Source organism: Vicugna pacos, chromosome X (assembly GCF_048564905.1).
Source record: "Vicugna pacos chromosome X, VicPac4, whole genome shotgun sequence".
Lineage (NCBI taxonomy): Eukaryota > Metazoa > Chordata > Mammalia > Artiodactyla > Camelidae > Vicugna > Vicugna pacos.
The window spans coordinates 37203664-37221196 of NC_133023.1; the positions used below are offsets into that span (position 1 = coordinate 37203664).

The 17533-nt window shown below is 48.6% G+C and overlaps 1 protein-coding gene across 1 annotated transcript in view; it reads right to left on the bottom strand.

The window, feature by feature from the left end:
* Window positions 1-2595: 2595 nt before the first annotated feature.
* DIPK2B (divergent protein kinase domain 2B) overlaps window positions 2596-17533 on the bottom strand; it is a 35319-nt gene continuing 20381 nt past the window's right edge. Inside the window, exons 3-5 of the mRNA XM_006213402.4 lie at window positions 7856-8029; window positions 4773-5061; window positions 2596-3627 (exon numbers count right to left, since the gene is read on the bottom strand). Coding sequence (XP_006213464.1) covers window positions 3287-3627; window positions 4773-5061; window positions 7856-8029 — 804 coding nt within the window. The 3' untranslated portion in view covers window positions 2596-3286. The remainder of the gene's footprint in view (window positions 3628-4772; window positions 5062-7855; window positions 8030-17533) is intronic.

The window sequence follows — 17533 nt, forward strand, 5'->3', positions numbered from 1 at the left end:
CAAATTGCTTGCACCAGGTTCCCCATTTGAAAAGCAGGACTCGACCTCAGGGCTCACTGCAGGCATTGGAGTGTGTTCTCCTATGTCAGATGGCAGTTATTAAATATTTTATATATCATCTCTGGCCCCACGGTTACTGCCCTTGGTTATGAAAGTCAGGTGAGTTCCCGGTAAACCCCAAGTACCGTCTCCGCAGAGGTGAATCAGGATTCTCGGGCACCCAGGGCTGGCTTCTCAGGCATGTAACCTAGACAGTTGCCTGCCCTTAGTTTAATGCTCTGCTGGGCCCCATGTTGCAAGTCTCGATGCCAGGAGGCCCCACTGTTTCATTTTGCACTGGGCCCTGCAAATCATGTAGCCAGTCCTGTAGGCGAAAAGACAGTGGCTGGCAAAACTCAGAAAAATAACCCTTCCAATCAGAGTCCAGGGGACTGAGAATATACTACAAGGATTGTGTTCTGGCTGAAGTCTCTTGGGTGTCAATTTACTTGTCTCCTGGCTACTGAAGGGAAAGAGCTGGGCTCCAGGACGTGGCTGTGTCCTGTACATGGCCAGCATGGTGTCTTTGTCCATTCGGGCTGCTGTAAGAATACCGTTGACGGGGTAGCTTAGAAGCAACAAACATTTATTTCTCATAGTTCTGGTGGCTGGGAAGTCCGAGATCACAGCACTGGCAGATCTGGTGTTTGCTGAGAGCAAGTTTCTTGGTCCCTAGCTAGGACCTTCTTGCTGTGTCCTCACATGGTGGCAGGAGTGAGGGAGTTCTCTGGGATTTCTTTTATAAGGGCACTAACTCTATTCACAAGGGCTCCATCGTCATGACCTAGTTACCTCCCAAAGTTCCCACCTCCAAATACCATCACATTGGGGATGAGGATTTCAACTTACGCATTTGGAAGGGACACAAGTGTTCAGTCTAGAGCATGTGGTGCATGAAAAACACCAAACAAAAAGGACTGAAGAACACAGTCGTTATTCTCAGCAAGAACGTTTTCCAAGCACCTGCTCTGTGCCCAGCCCTGTGCTGGCTGCTGCGGGGAACAAAAAGAGCTGGATAGGAAGGCACTGCACAGAGTCTCTGGAATACCCTTGGGATTAGCCTCAAATGGGCATAGGCCTGGGGCTCAGGGGTACAGACGTGGGATTCAGAAAGGGCTCGCTGGGGGCCGGGCTGTCAGGAAACGTTTTGGGTCAAGGCAGGACTCAGGGTCTTAAATGATGCCCGAGGCTTAATAAGTGGAGGAACAGAACCATCCAAGCCTCACCCCGGGTTTAGCTGCATAACACACTCCCTGCTGGCAGGTCTGGCGTTGGAATCCGTCACATTAGACTGAAGTAGGGGAGCATTGCAAGTGGGGTTCTCTGGAAGCAGACACTAAGATGGAGTTCGGGGTATGCGTTTGTTTCCTGTGGCTGCTACAACAAATTACTCCAAACTGAGAGGCTTCAAACAAGAGGAATTTATTTTCCCAGAGTTCTGAAGGCCAGAAGTCTAAGATCAGTTTCACTGGACTAAAAGCAAGGTGTTGGAAAGGGTGATCAATCCTTGTCTCCAGACCACACCGGTAGGCAACTGTCTCAGAGACACTGAGACAGCCCAAGCCTGCCCTTCCGGAAGCTTGGCCTGTCATCCTCACTTTCACAGTTGCCCCGGAAGTAGTTGGCCTGTAGCAATCCGAAGGGAAGCCCCAAAGGCAACGTAGCGCACCACAAAATTAGACTATTCTTTGCTCGTTTTTAAATGTGACCGAAGGGACCAGGATTGGACAGGACAAAGGCTGAAGGGGGAGGCAAGAGGAGCCTGGACTGGCAGCAGGAGTTCTGAAACTATCTCAGCAAGTCATTCTTTCTCCATGGGCCTCAGTTTCCCCGTCTGCAGCATGAGGCTTATGAAGCCAGACATCCGGACCTTAAAACTGATGATTCAGAGGTAGAAAAAAGGAGGCCAACTGACAGGTCCCAGCGGGTAGAGGACGGACAGGGAGGCCGGGCAAAGGTCCCAGGAACCCCCACTAGTGTTTGAGGGGCCCGGGCAAGGGTATACATGGAGGACCCACACACCACGTATTGCATAAAAGATGTTTTGTTGGCTGACCTGGAAAACACATTTTTAGAACGACCTGTAAGGCCAAGTTTGAACGAATATTCTCAGACTCGTAGTGTCCTACACTGGAGGCTGTGGTGGGGAGAGAGCTGGCCCTGGTCCCTGGCTGTGGCTGCGATCACAATGTCCTACTCATAGACCTCAGACTCTGGGGAGCAGAACTGGCTGAGCATCCTGTGCTGAGGTTTGAAATCTGTCCTTGCGGTTGGGCTGAGGCCACGCAGTTCCCTGCAGCAGGGATAGAAGGGCCATCCCTTCCTGGGTGGCCACTCTGATGGCTGGCTTTGCCCTGAGGACCCCTGACAGCCTTGCCGAGCCTTCCTTCGATTGCCTGCAGCGTGGCTTGATGGCGGGCCCAGTTGGCTCTGGCTCCCTCCTCCTTCCCTTCCAAACAGGCATCTTCCTTAATGCCATCAGTCCGGGCTTGACAGCTGGTTCTCAGAGGACCTGGACAGGCACATGGGACCCCCAGCCCACCCAGCCCACCCCTCTTCTCTTCTCACCCCTGGCTCCTTCTCACACCACGAAGTGCCTCTCTAGGGTCCCGGGCACCCAGGGTGTGGTCCTGTCCACACGTCCCCTTGGCCCGCAGTCTCCTCACCCCGTGGCAGTGTGGGGAGCGTGACAGAAGGGCTGAGCCCGGGGGCACAGGGAGCAGGGAGGGGGCTCCTCTTGTCCAGGTCTGAGGTGCTGCCGGCCTGGGGCCTCACCTTCCCATCGTCCTCCCTCCATGCCAGCCTTTTGACCTTTATGGCTCTGTCTCCTTTGCCCTGCATGTGCATGCTTCTGGAACATTCTTTGCAACCACGTGGGCTGGGGGGAGGGAGCACATGTCCCTGGCCCTTCATACCTCTGTCTTCTTTCACTAACTCCAGAGTCTGGTGGAGAAGAGAGAAAACTGGGGCTCAAAGAGGCCGAGTGAGGATGCACCCCCGGGGCCTTCTGATGCCCACCCCTGGGTTCTTCCATGATGTCCTGGCCTGTGGGGGTGATCACGCCACCCCGTGTCATGCAGCCGCCCTCCCCAGTCATTGGCCTGTTCTTCCGCCCCTGGGAAACGGATGCGCATGTCTGCCGATGTCTAAGCGGCTGCTACGGCTTTCATCCTTGCAGTCCAGCCAGTCGACCGGGTGATGGAAGGCCAAGGACGTGGTCCCCAGAGGCCAGCAGGGCTCCAGCCCCTCAGAACTTGTCATCATACTTGCAGTCTGGGTAGCGGTAGGCGAATCTGGGGTCACAGGTTCTCAGGGGCCTCAGGACGTCCTTCAGCTGCCTGGCAGCCCCGAGGACCTCCGAGTCAGGGCGGGCGCCCTCCCCACACCGAGCAAGCGCAGCGTCGATCTCCTCCTGCACCGGGGACGGGAACTTGGCCTGGAGAAGCCGAGGCAGCACCTGCCCGCACACCAGCACCAGGCTCTGCTTCTCAGGGACGGTGTCGCAGGAGGGCAGCTCCACCTGGCAGCCGGAGACCAGGCAGCTGAAGATGTCTTTATTCTCTTCTGCCCTGGTGGCTGCTTGGCTGCCTAGAAGAGAGATGGATGCTTTTACACACCCTACCACCTGTATTCCTTGGGAGGGGGGTGGGGTGCTGCTAATGAGAATTACTGGGCAAAGTGGTTTAGTCTCTTAGCATCTCCTGTCAGCAGGAGATGCAGGGCTCAGGGACACAATGGCCCCCTGTTGAGAGCCTGTGGGGAGCTCTCACTGCTACAGTAAGATGAGGCCCGGCACGGAAAACACACTTATCCCTCCCAGAAATTGGGCTTCTAATTGTAGGGCTCACACGCATAGTGTGATTATTACTGAATTAGGGAACTCAGGAAATTCCTAGGGCCAGTTGCATTTGCCCTTGTTAAATACAAAGTCCAGAGAAAGAACAGGGAATCCAGAATATGCATTCAACTGATATTCAATGGTTCACATATCCCAGATATTCTGGACTCAACCTCATTCCTTCTAATTTGAGCCTTCTTAGTAAAGGCAAATCAGATCATGAGTAAGTGTGGTTTAATTGGTCTATCTTTGGAGGCCTTCTCATGTAAACAAAATCAGAAATTGGAGGTGAAAAATCCTCTGTCCCATTCTCAGGCTAAGAAAAGTCTGGTCACCATTAGAGACTGGGATGTTTGAAGGGTTCTAGGACCCTGGATGCATCTGTGCACATCACGAGCAACACGATTCATTCATACACCTCATTCGGTGCCATGCTTTTCAATTTGAAACCTTTATAAAAAGCAAAGGTGTCAAAATGGGTTGTGAAATTAACCAGTGAAACAGCCAGATAGTTCAGATAAAGTCTAAAAGCATCTGATGAGAAAGGCTGGGAAGGGGGAGACGGATCTGGGGATGTACATGTGTGAGGAGGGCAGGCCAGGACCCCATGCCACCCAGACCCAACTGGACAACAGCAGTGCCCTTGGAGGGTGCAGTTGGGGCCACCATGATGCAAATCTCCCCCTACCCCATGGACAAGATCAAGTCCAGTTCCCCTTTGGAGCTGGAGCAGAGACTCCAAAGAGGGAGAGGGACCCCCCTCTTCCTCGAACTTGAGCTGCTCTCACTGTGACGCATGGAGACTGGTGAGGCCCAGTGGGGCCACCCCCTTGTCACCCCTCCCCAGCTCCTGTTCCCTTCCGGCAGCTGCTTAGCCAGAATCCATGCTGGGTACCTTCCTGCCTGTCGATGACGCCCAGTGCACTGGCATCCCGGATGAACAGATGTCCGTTGTTGAAGATACCAAACATGGCCGCATCAACGCGGGTGAAGTAGAAGAAGTAGTTCAAATCGTTGCTCCTCAGAGACTCCAGGACACCCAGGAGCTGGTAAGCCAGGTCGGCCGCCTGGTCTGGGGGCGCACCATAGAATTCCTGCAGCGGACTGGTGCTGGTGCTGACCAGTAACCGGCCACAGGAGCCCACGTACTTGGGCAGCGGCCATCCCTCAGCGCCTGGGAAGATCTGCCAAGCCGAGAGGAGGAGGCAGTAGAAGATCAGAGAGAAAAGAACTGAAGACAGCCCCCTCCGCACCCTCTCTCTCTCTGCCTCTCACCACGCGCAGACAGAAAGATCAGCCTTACACAGGTACCCTCCGTGTCAAGACACATCAGCAAAGCATCCTTTAACCTTGTTCACACCTCTTGGAATGCGGCAACACTCTGCTCCCCGCATCCTCTCCTGCCCCGCCGGCCAACCACAACTTGTTCATCCCATTGCTGATGGAGGGATTCGGAAAAGGAAGCTCTTCTTTCCATACAGCGGGTCACATTTCAACAGAGTTGCCCCAAGCCAGGTAAGAGAATGCCGATGTAGCACTTTCCGTGACTTTGGAAAGTATTCAGGATTCGGGGAATGTGTTTATTTTAAGAGTTGCATAGGTTGAAAAAAATAAGACCAGCATTTCAGATTTTGCAAATATCACTGCTTAGGAAGAGGTTATGGGGGCAAAAAAAAGAAGGTCAACTTCAGGCTAATTGATTGATTTATTTATATAACTATATGATTTTCTCTTTTTTGTAGGGGGGGAGAGGTAATGAGGTTTATTTACTTATTTACTTTTTAATGGAGGTACTGGGGGCTGAACCCAGGACCTTGTGCGTGCTAAGCACGTGTTCTACCACTGAGCTATACCCTCCCCTCTCAGTGCTGATTTAAAGAAAAAGATTTTCAAAAATAAAAGTGCAGGCATTAGGTTCTGGGAGAAGGCAAAAATCATGACGGTGGCCCTTGGGGGACTGAAGTTTCGGGGACCACTGCACTGGCCCGGGATGGATCTGCCTGGCCGGGCTAACTACATACTCACAGGTGCTCCCCCGCTGACTGGAATGTTCCAATAGCCTAACACGGGCCTAGGGAAGCACACAGCCCCAACCAGTCTCCTGTCTCCTTGTAAGAGCTCCAAACGTGTGGATTTGTGAGACGAAAAAGAGAAGAGGGAGTCCTGGCTGGTCTTTTTTTTTTTTTTTTTTTTTGACTAAAATAGTCAAATAGCGAGGCAGCTGTACCTAGAATGGCATTTCTTTAAACTATGGGAGAAGTGACAGGAATTATAAATACTTGGCACTTTTTTTTTTTATTTTCCTTCTTAAAAAAACAAAGTCATCCCCCTTTCTGATCATTGTTCTCTGGCTTTGTGCCATTTTAGCCCACTCGCCATGTTGGGAAAGAAGCTTTCTTGCTTCCCCTGCCCACTGGAACTGCTCCCACTGTGTGCTGTGCAGGGAGGCCCCTGGCCCCCCTGGTGACGTCTAAATGCAGCTACGAGTCCTCCCTGGGCTGGTGGCAGATGCAAGCCATGCCCTTTTTGGGCAGAGTTTAGGGTGGATGGAGGGTCCCAAACCAGGCCTCTCAGGAGCCAGGGCTAGAAGTAGCCAGGTCACCTGCCTTGGCCACCAAGGCTAGGACAGTGGGAGAAGAAGACCTCTGAGGGTGCAGGATAACCAGCGATTCCTTCTCCTCTAGGATTTAAAATGCCCGCATTACTGGGCAGGTTTTAGCAGAAAGAGCATGTGGACCTTGGGTCAGACAGCTCTGGGTTTAGGTTCCATCGCTGATAACTGGCTAAGGGACTGTGGCCAAGTCACTTCACATCTCTGAGCGCCACTTACCTCATCTGGAAAAGGGGACAATAATAATATTCCTCTGAGGTTGTCGAGTTGTTGTAAGCATTAAATGAGATCATGATGTAAAACATTTAACACAATGCCTGGCACATAGCAGGTGCTCAGTAAATGACTTGTTATACAATTAGTATATCATAAATTAAAAAATATAATAATATATTATAAATAATTATAATACATTATAAATCATTATAATACTATAATACATTATAAATCATTATAATACATATAAGTAATTATAATACATTGTAAATATAATACATTATAAATAATTATGATATAAAGTATAATCATTACTATATTATAAATAATTATAATATAGTTAATAATAATTATTAAGTGCCATCATATGGTTTCTTCCCCTTCCTCTACCTGCACCTTCTCTCTCTTCTCTTCCTTCTGTTTTCCTCTTTCCCCTTTCTCTCCTCTCTCTCTTCCTCTTATTCATCTTCCTCCTCCTTCTCCTCCTCTCCTTTCTCTTCCTCCCTCCTCCTTTTTCTGCTCCTCCCTCCCACTTCCCAGTTTCCTTTGTGCCCATTATATAGTGTCCTGAATATTGGGACCTGGGGAAACCAGTGTGATTAGACTCCGGGTGTTCTATGGATGCTGGCCGACTTATTAAGCGGCTGTCTCTACTGACTGATGCAAAGGTGCATGAAGGCAGGGGCCACTATGCCTGTCTTGCTGACTAGTGTATCCTCAAGTTTCAGTGCATCCTTGCTGATTTGACCGTTACCTTATTGATGGGCTTTTAGGTTACTTCCATTTTTTTCTTCTTTCTAAGCACAGCTGCAGAGCACATCTCCGGGTGGGCCATTCTTTGGTTATTTCCTCACCTCCTGAGCTTGCTCAAATCTTACTGATCTTCGAGGCACACAGGTCAAAGCCCTTTTGGGCAGGGCTGCCTCTGGCAGCAAAAGTGGCCATTCTCTGCGGACCCGGCTCCCCAGCTCCGACACCTCTTTCCTCTACAGCAACCACAGCCTTCTCCCACTGCGGAAGCCAACACATATTTACTGAATGCCACAAAGGTACTAACGTGGGCTGGTGGCCCCAAGGTGTACAGTGAAAGGAGAGAGGGCTCAATCCAAGGCCCGCCCCCTTGAAGTCCGACGTGAACCCCCTCCCCGTACCTGCAGGAGGATGGGATGCGCGTTGACAGAGAGCGTGTAGAGCAGACGCAGCTTGTCGCGGTCTGTGAAGTGGTCCATAAAGATGCTGCCGGCGTCGGCCACCTCGGCATAGCGCCGGACCACACGGTCCAGGAGTCGCTGCGATGGGCAGCGCAAGAAAGGGCTGGGCAGACCCTGCAGGAGGGGTTGGGAGAGACCCCGGGAGGGGGAGAGGGTGCTGAGCGCTCATGTTGGACCCGGCTAACTCACCGTCTTCCAATGAAAGGCAAAAGGAAAACCAAACCCTGGTCTTCTGTTGCCCCTCCCCCTCTCATGGCCGGTTTCCTCATCTTTGTGTTTCCTGTCTGATGCCATCCTTAGGGAACCAGCCAGCCGGGCAAGGCCTTCCTGGTGTGGTCCCAGTGACTGGGCTTTTGCTCTGTTGCACTATCACTGAACAGGGGGCTTCTGCACAGGGTGGTACCCAAGAGTGATTGTCACGCTTCTCCACAGTCCCTAATAGCTGGTAAAACAGTCAATGAAATTTAACAGGTTTGTCATTGCTCTGGTCAGTTTTCTGTGTCAACCCGGCCAGGCTATGGTGCCCAGCTATTCAATCAAACACTAACCTAGGTGTTGCTGTGAACATATTTTGTAGAGGTGGTTACCAGCCAGTCAGTTGACTTTAAGTGAAGGAGATTATCTTTGATGACGTGGGTGGGCCTGATCCAAGAAGTTGAAAGGCTTTATGAGCAAAACTAAGGTTTCCTTGAGGAGGAAGAAATTCCACCTGTGGACTGTAATGTCAGGTCCTGCACAAGGGTCTCCAGCCTGCTGGCCTGTCCTGTGGATTTTGGACTTGCCAGTCCCCAAATCTCAGAAACCAATTCTTTGAAATAAATCTGTTTATAAATACACATGTACATAAAATATAACATAATATTATATGTTATATATAATTATATATTATTTACATGCAATTATTTTATATTTTTGTATTTTATTAATTATATTATACTAAATTAATAATATATTTATTAATATTGCTTAATACATTAATGGTATATATTTATATAATATATAAAATATAATATATGCATTACATATATGTAATACACATATATATACACTGGCATCAGGGGAAAAGCACTTGTTCTTTGAGGAAACCACAGCAACTGAGATGGAAATCTAGACTTGCTTTCGCTTTTGAAGCCTCTAGTAAAATCTGAGTACACAAGACGTAACTTCCCCAGTGACCTTCGGTTGGCTTTTATCCACATCCTCCAATGTGTTTGCTCAAAAAACAGCACCAGCTATCAGCAGTGTCCTCATTTAAAGGGTCCTTACCAGAAGGGAAGCATGAAAGTTACATTGTCTGGACAAATGATTTTGTAACTCTCAAGTTACTTAAAAAGTAAAAGAGCTATGCTGGTTTTTCCTCCCTAGAAGCTAGAGATGAGAGAGTCCACGAGAGGAGGAAGGAGGTCTCCTCAGAGCAGACCACAACTTCAAAGTTATGTGGATCTTCAATAATCTTGCCAGAATTGCCCTAGGCCTTCTCAGGTTCCATGCCATGGGTGAGATCTGCCCAGTTGGAGGGTCCCATCGGAAGGTTTGTTAGCGCTAGACCTTTCTCTTCTCCCTTCGTTCTGGAAGAGCATCTGATAATCTGTAAATTCTGTAAATTCACTAAAAGTAAAAACTCATTTGTTGAAGATTTCCCTTGGCCTTTCAAATTGAGCTGACCAGGGCACCCTTCTTTCTGGGAAAGCTGACTTCTGATTTTTTTATTTTCCTCCTGGTGTCACTACGTGTGTGTTCATACATTTCCACATGTAACAATGGTGGCCTGTAGGGGCAGCGACATAAGCTTTTTTTTTTTTTCTCTTTTACATTGTACAATTTCATAGTGTTTGTTTTTTGGGGGGAAGGTAATTAGGTTTATTTACTTATTTATTTTTAGAGTAGCTGTCGGGGATTGAACCTCGTGCATGCTAAGCATGCACTCTACCACTGAGCTCTACCCTCCCCTGCTACAATTCCATAGCGTTTGACTATCTCACAGTGAACATGTCCAGGATGGCCATTTTCTCTTGGTGCATGAAACCTCTGTCCTCTTGGTGAACTCATGTAGTGATAACCAGGAAAAAAAAAAGTGTTGCACACCTCAACACTTTTCACGTGATTTAGTTGTTAAATATGCTTGTGAAGCAGGCTTTAGGTTAATTGCGTCTCATAGTTAATCGTGTCATACTTAGAACAATGACGAGTCAATAACTGTATTAATTGTAGATAATGAAGCCCCAGATTACTCAACATTTTTCCTTCAAGCTGCATCGTATTCAAAACCATGAAAAGCCCTGTTTGGTTTATGTTATGAAGAGAAACAGCTCACAGTTCTTTTTCTACTTCAGTAGATGGATTCTTCCCCCTGCTCTTTTATTAAAATTCTTTCCAATCTTTTTTTTTTTTTTAATCTGAAACATAGACTCAAAGTGAGGTTTCTTGGTTTGTTAACTTTTCATTCTACAAGTGCCGGCCGCCACAGTGATAACCTTGGAGAAACCATTTGGATGCTTTTAAAAGTTTAGACGTCTAAGAATGTCCTCGTAACTCTTAGTTCATGTTACTTTATGACGCAGATCATCCCAGCAGGTGTTAATGGTACTGGAGAAGGGAGGGAAATTTGGACAATAGATGGTCCCCAAATTATTTCAATTTTGCTTTGGAATCCATAAGATATGGTAGATTTATGATAGGCCCCTTCCCCCATTAGGAAGTTTCTCACTGCTACTGTTTGCCTCATCTGATCAATTCAGTCATGAATGGAAATTTAGTCACAAAGGGTAGAAACAAGGATAGGAAGTCAGCCAAGAGTGGGTCTAAAATTTGGAGTTGGCCTTGGACCATCTGAGAGTGGCTGTAACATGCCCAGGAGGGTTGAATGGCTGTTAAAATAACATTAGATCACAAACTAAATAGACTTGGTTGGGTGGGGAGAGGGATGTAAAATGCTTTCCTTGCACTGGAAGGCCTGTCTCTGACAGAACTCCTGTATCCATGTAAAATAGAGCCTCTAACTCTGGTTGCCATCTTTTCCTTGGGTATGGCTTCCGTTTGTTTAGATTTTTTTTAATTCAAGTATAGTTGATTACAATGTTGTGTTAATTTCAGGTGTACAGCATAGCGATTCATTTATGTATATATGTATTCCTTTTCATATTCTTTTTCATTATAGGCCATTACAAAGTATCGAATGTATTTCCCTGTGCTATACAGTAGGACCTTGTTATTTATCTATTTTATATATAGTGCTTAGTATGTGCAAATTCTGCATTCTTGATACTCTGCAGAGTTTTTGGGTTGAGCCCTGATGGAATGTTCGAGAAGTTCTGTTTAAATTGATGGGGAGGGTTCCAGGACGGGAGTAATGAAGATTCCCCACCCCCTGAACTGGTGGAGTCATATGGCTTTATCCTTTTTCCTGCCTCCTGGTGGCTCTTCCCCATATCTGTCCACTGCCTGCTCCCCCCTCTTCCATCTTGGAATCCATCGGCCTAGGGAGGGGGTGTTTGCCTAGAAGGGTGGGCATCCTTCACCTCCAACTGCAAAGGTGAAAAACTGGATTCGATACTACCTTTGAGAGGCACTGCGATGTAGTTACAAGCCTGTCATGTAGAAGCAAGCTGCTTGGGTTCAAATCCCAGCTCTGTCACTTAACAGCGGCATGACCTGGGGCAAGCCCTTTAATTAATCTGTACCTCGGGTTCCTCCTGTGTAACTGAAAGATAGTAATTAAGGGGACTATATGACTTACGTTCTGAACCTGGATATTTTTGAGAGTGAAAGGGATGCTATTAATAATTAAATCAGGACAGCTGGCATATGCTGGGACTGTCTCAGGCAAATCTGAATGTATGGTTACCCTAGTACTTATGGTACCCATCTCATCAGGGCATGGGGCAGGGGTGAAATCTGCGGGAAAAGTGTCTGGTGCACGGGGAGGGCTCTGTGGGTATGTGCTATTATTTGTCCCAAAGACAGCACCTTTCCCACGTGTCCCACTTCTGTAAGTGACCCTACTATTCTCCCAGTCTTCCAGGTTAGAATCTCTGGAGCTGTTTTTGACTTCCTTGTCTTAATGGCCGATCTCTCCCATCTTTGATTCCCCGTGTCAAGTTGTGCTGTCATCATTGTGACTGCTAACATGCCTTAACTTGTGTCCATTTGTGACCTCAGTCACCTCTCCCCCAGCTTGCGATCCCTCTGCGCTGAGCTGGCCCCGGGGTGTGCCTTTAGGCAAGTCCCTTTCCCTTTCTGAGGCTCTTTCCTCATCTTTCATGCAGGCTTGAGATTGATGCCTGGCTTACACCAGGGACATCACTCCATTGACCGGCTCTAGCTGGGTGTCTGGACGCCGTAGGCACCTGCTACAGTTTTCCTGAACGCATGGTAAACGTCTCACTGTGCTTTACTGACTGTGGAGTGCTTTGTAAACACACGGTACTGTTGTCAATTCCAAGGCTCAATGGGGTCAATGATAATCTGCCCCCTCCCCAAATTTCACAATAAATTGGATCTCTGAGTAGGAAACAAAGTTGCCTTTGGAGGGTCAAACAAATGAACTTCACACTGTGACTAGGGCTGACCCAGGATTGTCTTTAAATTTGGAAAAAAAATAGTTGGGAACCCCAGGAAGCCCTATTCGGGAAACTGGAGGTAACGTCAGAGAAAAGGGTTGGGGGGTGAGTGTTATCATCTTGTCCCCTATTTGGAGTGGCCACGTAGACATAAGAGATTGCTGAGATTGGGCACTCAGATGGGAAATCCCGAGAGTCAGGAGTTGACCTCGGGGCCTGGGGAAGAGGGTACCCAGCCCATGGCCTCCAGCAGTGCAGCCCGTGGGCAGGTGGCCAGGCCACTGAGGATCACTTGGCTGACTTCCCTCTCGGATCAGCCCACCCGACAGGCTTCTGATATGAGTTGTCTTCCACTGAGGAACCCTACTGGGTGGTGGAGCCAGGATTTGACCCCAGGCCTGTCTGAGCTCTGCTTTCTTGCATTGAACCTCAGCCTCCTTGTTGGGCTTTCTGTCTGGCATCCTGCCAGGTGGTCTGGTCTCAAATGCAGGACCTCGATCCTGTGTGTCCTCATTTCTCCAGGAACCCCGAGCATCGGTGGGGACACAATATGGCGGATGTCACACCTCTTGGATGTGCCTCTCCCCCCTGCTTTCTTCTCCAGCAGCTGTGTTTTTTGGGGGGATCCTGCCTTACTTTTGCCTCCCTGACCTCGCTCCTTTGCCCGTCCCTCCCTGCATACCACTTCTAGGTCCCGTTTGTGGAAAGATCCATGATCTTCAAATCACTTTTCTTTAGAAACGCAAATTCTCGGAGCCTGCCCCAGACCTGCTGAATCAGAAGCGCTGGGGCTGGGACCCAGCAATGCGAGTGTTAGGCAGCCCTCTAGGGGATTCTGATGTCCGCTCAAGTGAGAGAACCACTGTCTTATAGAATAAAGTTTAGTCCCCCCACCCCGCTGCCCAGTCCTACCACTGCAACATTTACCCACTGCTCTTGACACATACTGTGATCAGGGGTCATGACACTTGCTACTTCCCACAATTGCATCTTATTCTCACTTTCGTGGCTTTGCTCAGCATGCTCTTTTGTTCTCTGGAAGATCTGCCCTGGTCAGGGCTACCTCCCCTTGAATACCTGTGCCCCTAATGTCAAAGCTTTGGCAGCTGAAGCCTTACTTGGTGGTGATCATGGCCCCTTCTTCCATGGTGCAGTGCGCATCTTGGATGACCCTGCTGGTGGAAGTGTTGACTAGCTTCCTCCTTCTATTGGAGTCTGTCTCTGTCTTCCCACCTTGTCCTCTATCCTCCTCCATTCCAGGACCCTAGAGGCTTTGCCACAGAAGCATTTGTGGGCTGCTCCAAGATTTTCACTGTGGTGGATGAAATAATCATTGTGGCAGGCAATTCAGCTGATAGTTGGGACAGGCAGGGAAGCTGACACAGAGTAAAACGCATTATTTCATGGTCTGTCATTTTGATTCAGGTATACCAAAGCTGGTCATAATTCTCCACTGGGCCATTTCATTTTATAGGCTGCTGTTTTTTTCCTTCTCTCTCTTTCTTTCTTTTTAAATCAAAAGACAGGAAGCCAGTGCTTATGACAACTCATTTGTGCACGCAAACTTGCAGAAACTTCCGTAGAAGCTCAGTGGCTTTTGCTGTGCAAAGGTCCTGTGGTCCAGGAAGCCAAGACAGAATTCTGATTGTCAGGAAAACCTTCAAACCAGCCTTGAGTCTGCCTGAGGGAAGGGCTTCCAGGCTTCTTTTTACTCCCTCCCCTTCCATTGAGGTTGTACCATCTGGATCAGTCAGGATTCAATCAGAGAAGCAGAATCACTAGATTTTTTTTAAAAGCAGGATTTGAGCTTATACACTTATACAAGCAGGTTGAGTCGTCTCTGTAAGGCTGTTGTTCTCCCAGATGATGCTACAGCTTGAAGTCCATAGGCAGGCAGTTGGGAAGGGAAGACAGATGCAAAATGGGGGGAGATTAAGGACAAGGTTGAACCCACAAGCACAAGATGGAGTTCATGAGGATGGACTGAAATCCATGCCAGTTCTTACCGCCCCTGAACTTGATGGTGTGGAGACCTGCAGAAACTGGGGCCCTTGGGTGTGGTGGTAAACCTAGCCCGGGAGTCAGAGAAACTGAAGGAAGAGCCAAGGGAGAGGCTGAGTTGCAGACCTGGCTGCTGCCTCACCCCCAAGGGGAGCCAGAGCACACAGGCCACACTGTGTGTCAACCACAAAATGGCCACTGTTGCCCTTCTGCCCTTCCAAACCCTCAGTAGAATCTTCTCTATGGCTTGCTGTAACCGGAAACATAAGGGAAGGGAATTCTGGGAAATGTAGTTCAGCCTGGCCACTTTGCCACATTACAAAGCCACCACAAGCCCTTTGGCTTCTTTACTTTTCTCTTGGTGACTTTTCTCTTCTTTGAAAAGTCTCTCACTGGGCTCTGACCACCGTAAGTGTATATTTGGGGCATGGAGGCTTACCGTCCTGGGAAAAGCTTGACTAGAGGAGCAGGCTTGGATAGGCAGCTCTGGGTCGGGGTGGCGGGTGAGGAGCACTCCATCGGACAGAGCTCGGATCGGAGCCGGTGATGGTGATGCACTGTCTGGTTGGTTCCTGATCGGCTGAGCCTCCTTTCTGTCTCCAATCCCAACCCCTATTTCCAGCTCCCCCTCTTTACTGCCCTCACTCCCCTGCAGCCTGTGCTCAGGCAATCTGATGGCTTCCTGAGGTATGAGGGCTGGGGACATTAAGGCGAAACAGACAACAAAAAGGGGAGGCCATAGATTGTTCACCATTGGGTAATGGGCAGGACTTCAAGGAGGATGGAGAGAGCAGATGGACCCAAGGACAATGAATGTCAAGAATGAAGTAAGCCCCGTGACTGCAGCTGTCTGATCCTACAAAAAGCAGGTAGCTGCACGTACAGAGTTCTTTAGACCCAGAACCCTGAGGAAAGGATGATAGTTTTAGGTTGAAAAGAAGGTACCAATCTCAAGGTGCTATAAGGCAGTTATATTTACTGGTTAATTAACAAATCATTTATTGTCTAGAGACCTCTTCCACCAATGGCATACATGCTGCCCACTGTCTTGTCCCCAGAACTGGAAAGTGCCACAGATAAATGATCACCTGCTGAATCTGAGTAAGCGACAGTGTGCAGAAAGTCTCCACCACAGCCGGTGCCATTTTGGGGGCCCCTGGATGCAGGGTCACCCTGAACCACTGACCTTCCCAGAAGCCTCTTGGTAGGAGGCAGTGCTGACCTAGAGAAAGTGATTGAAGGGCACTTGGTCCTTGCCCTTCACCTTTCCATTTGGTGTCTTATCTTCTCTTTGAGGCACTGTCCTCAGAAGTGCTTGGGTCAGCTTACCAGGCAAGCCCCTGGAGGAACAAACCACCCCTTGTCCTCCTGAGCAAGAGCCCTGCCACCATCTGTTTCTTCCTCCCCTGCCCTGGCTCAAAATGCGTCAGTTATCTCTCTTCCGAAATAACTATGGAGAGATCAAGCCCTTGAAAGGCTAATGGAAAAATGTGTCACCATCCCTCCTTACCCAAATTAGGTGGACCTTTCTGGTATCAAGACTCATATTCCAAGGAGTAGGAGCCATGGGATTTTCAGGCTTGTTAACACCTGAGTCACGCCAGTAAAGATGCTCTCTTGGGGAAAGACAGGACTTTCAGAGACTCTGAAATCTCTAGATGATGACTGGGGTGTTAGCACTGATTGGATCGAGAGTCACCCTGAAGCCATGACTAGTGAGTGGTGAATGATGTCCTATTCGTTCATGACTTCGATCACTCCTTCATTTCCCAAACAATTAGAAAGCATCTACTCCATGTCAGATGTGTGTGAGGAAAGATATTGATGGATGAGATGCAGTTCCTGCCCTCAAGCACCTTCCTGTCTGGTCAGAGAGGCAAAAACAGAAAAGAAAGGAAGAAAGGAAGGAAGGAAGGAAGGAAGAAAGGAAGAAAGGAAGAAAGGAAGAAAGAAAGAAAGAAAGAGGAAGGGAGGGAGGGGAGGAAACCAATGCCATGTACTCTATAAAGAGTGCTTTTCTGGTCTGCTGTAAGTATGTTATTAATTCAGATTCTCCTCTGGCTGCCATGCCAGGCTTGATTCCTTTCATATGTACTGGGCTGAAAGCCACAGGTATTCCCCACACTTTCTTCAGCCTTGAAATCCTTGAAATAGTATCCAAAATGCCAAAGCCTTTTAGAATAAGGTGAGATTTTCAAAAGCAAGAAAGACGGCTTTCAGAGCTATACTTAGGATTTGGATATATGAATGCAATAGCACCATTTTTTTTTCTCTCCTAGAGAGTAGATTAGTTTGAGATTTTTAGTTCTGGACAAAGTAACTGGTATCAGGCTTAGCTTTCTGATGTAAATAGCTCTAAAACCTGGACACAATACATAAAACAACTTGTTTGCGGGCATTGGACCACGACCAACAGAGGGCAATGATCCTTGAGAGAAAGGATGCGCGCGAGCTGAGTCCCACACTTGTGGGATCTCTTCCTCTGAGGGCATTTTCCAAGCTGCAGTGAAGGGTCTGGCGAGGTAAGGGAAACCGTGATCAGAATCTGGGGGCTGCCTGAGTAGCTGGGATTTGGGAGAGCAGGGTCCTGTAAAGGAAAAGCCACAGAGAAGAAGCAATGAAAATATATGTAAAAGTTCCCCTCAGATCTTTGGCCAACTCCCAAGTGGCACAGGAACAGGGTGGGACTCTCGAGCCCTACAGAGGACCACCCCAGAAGGCGAGGTCACTGAGCAGAGATTTTAGAAGCCACATGGTGCTGGCGAGATGGAGGCTGGAGTTTGGGCTAGACAGCTCAGTTAGCATCCTGGGCTTTTGATGGGACCTCAGGAAGTCCACAGTCCAGTAGTAAGGCTCATGTCTTACCAGCAAGGACCACATCCTAGGAGTCAGGGCAAAACTGCAAGAGACCCTCACTAACGCAGCCCAAAACCCAGCATCAACAGGATTAAGGCAGTGGTTCTCAGCTACGGGGCAATTTTGCTCCCCCAGGGGTTGTTTGACAACATTTGGATACAGTTTGGGTTGTCACAACTGGGGGTTGTGATGCTACTGGCAT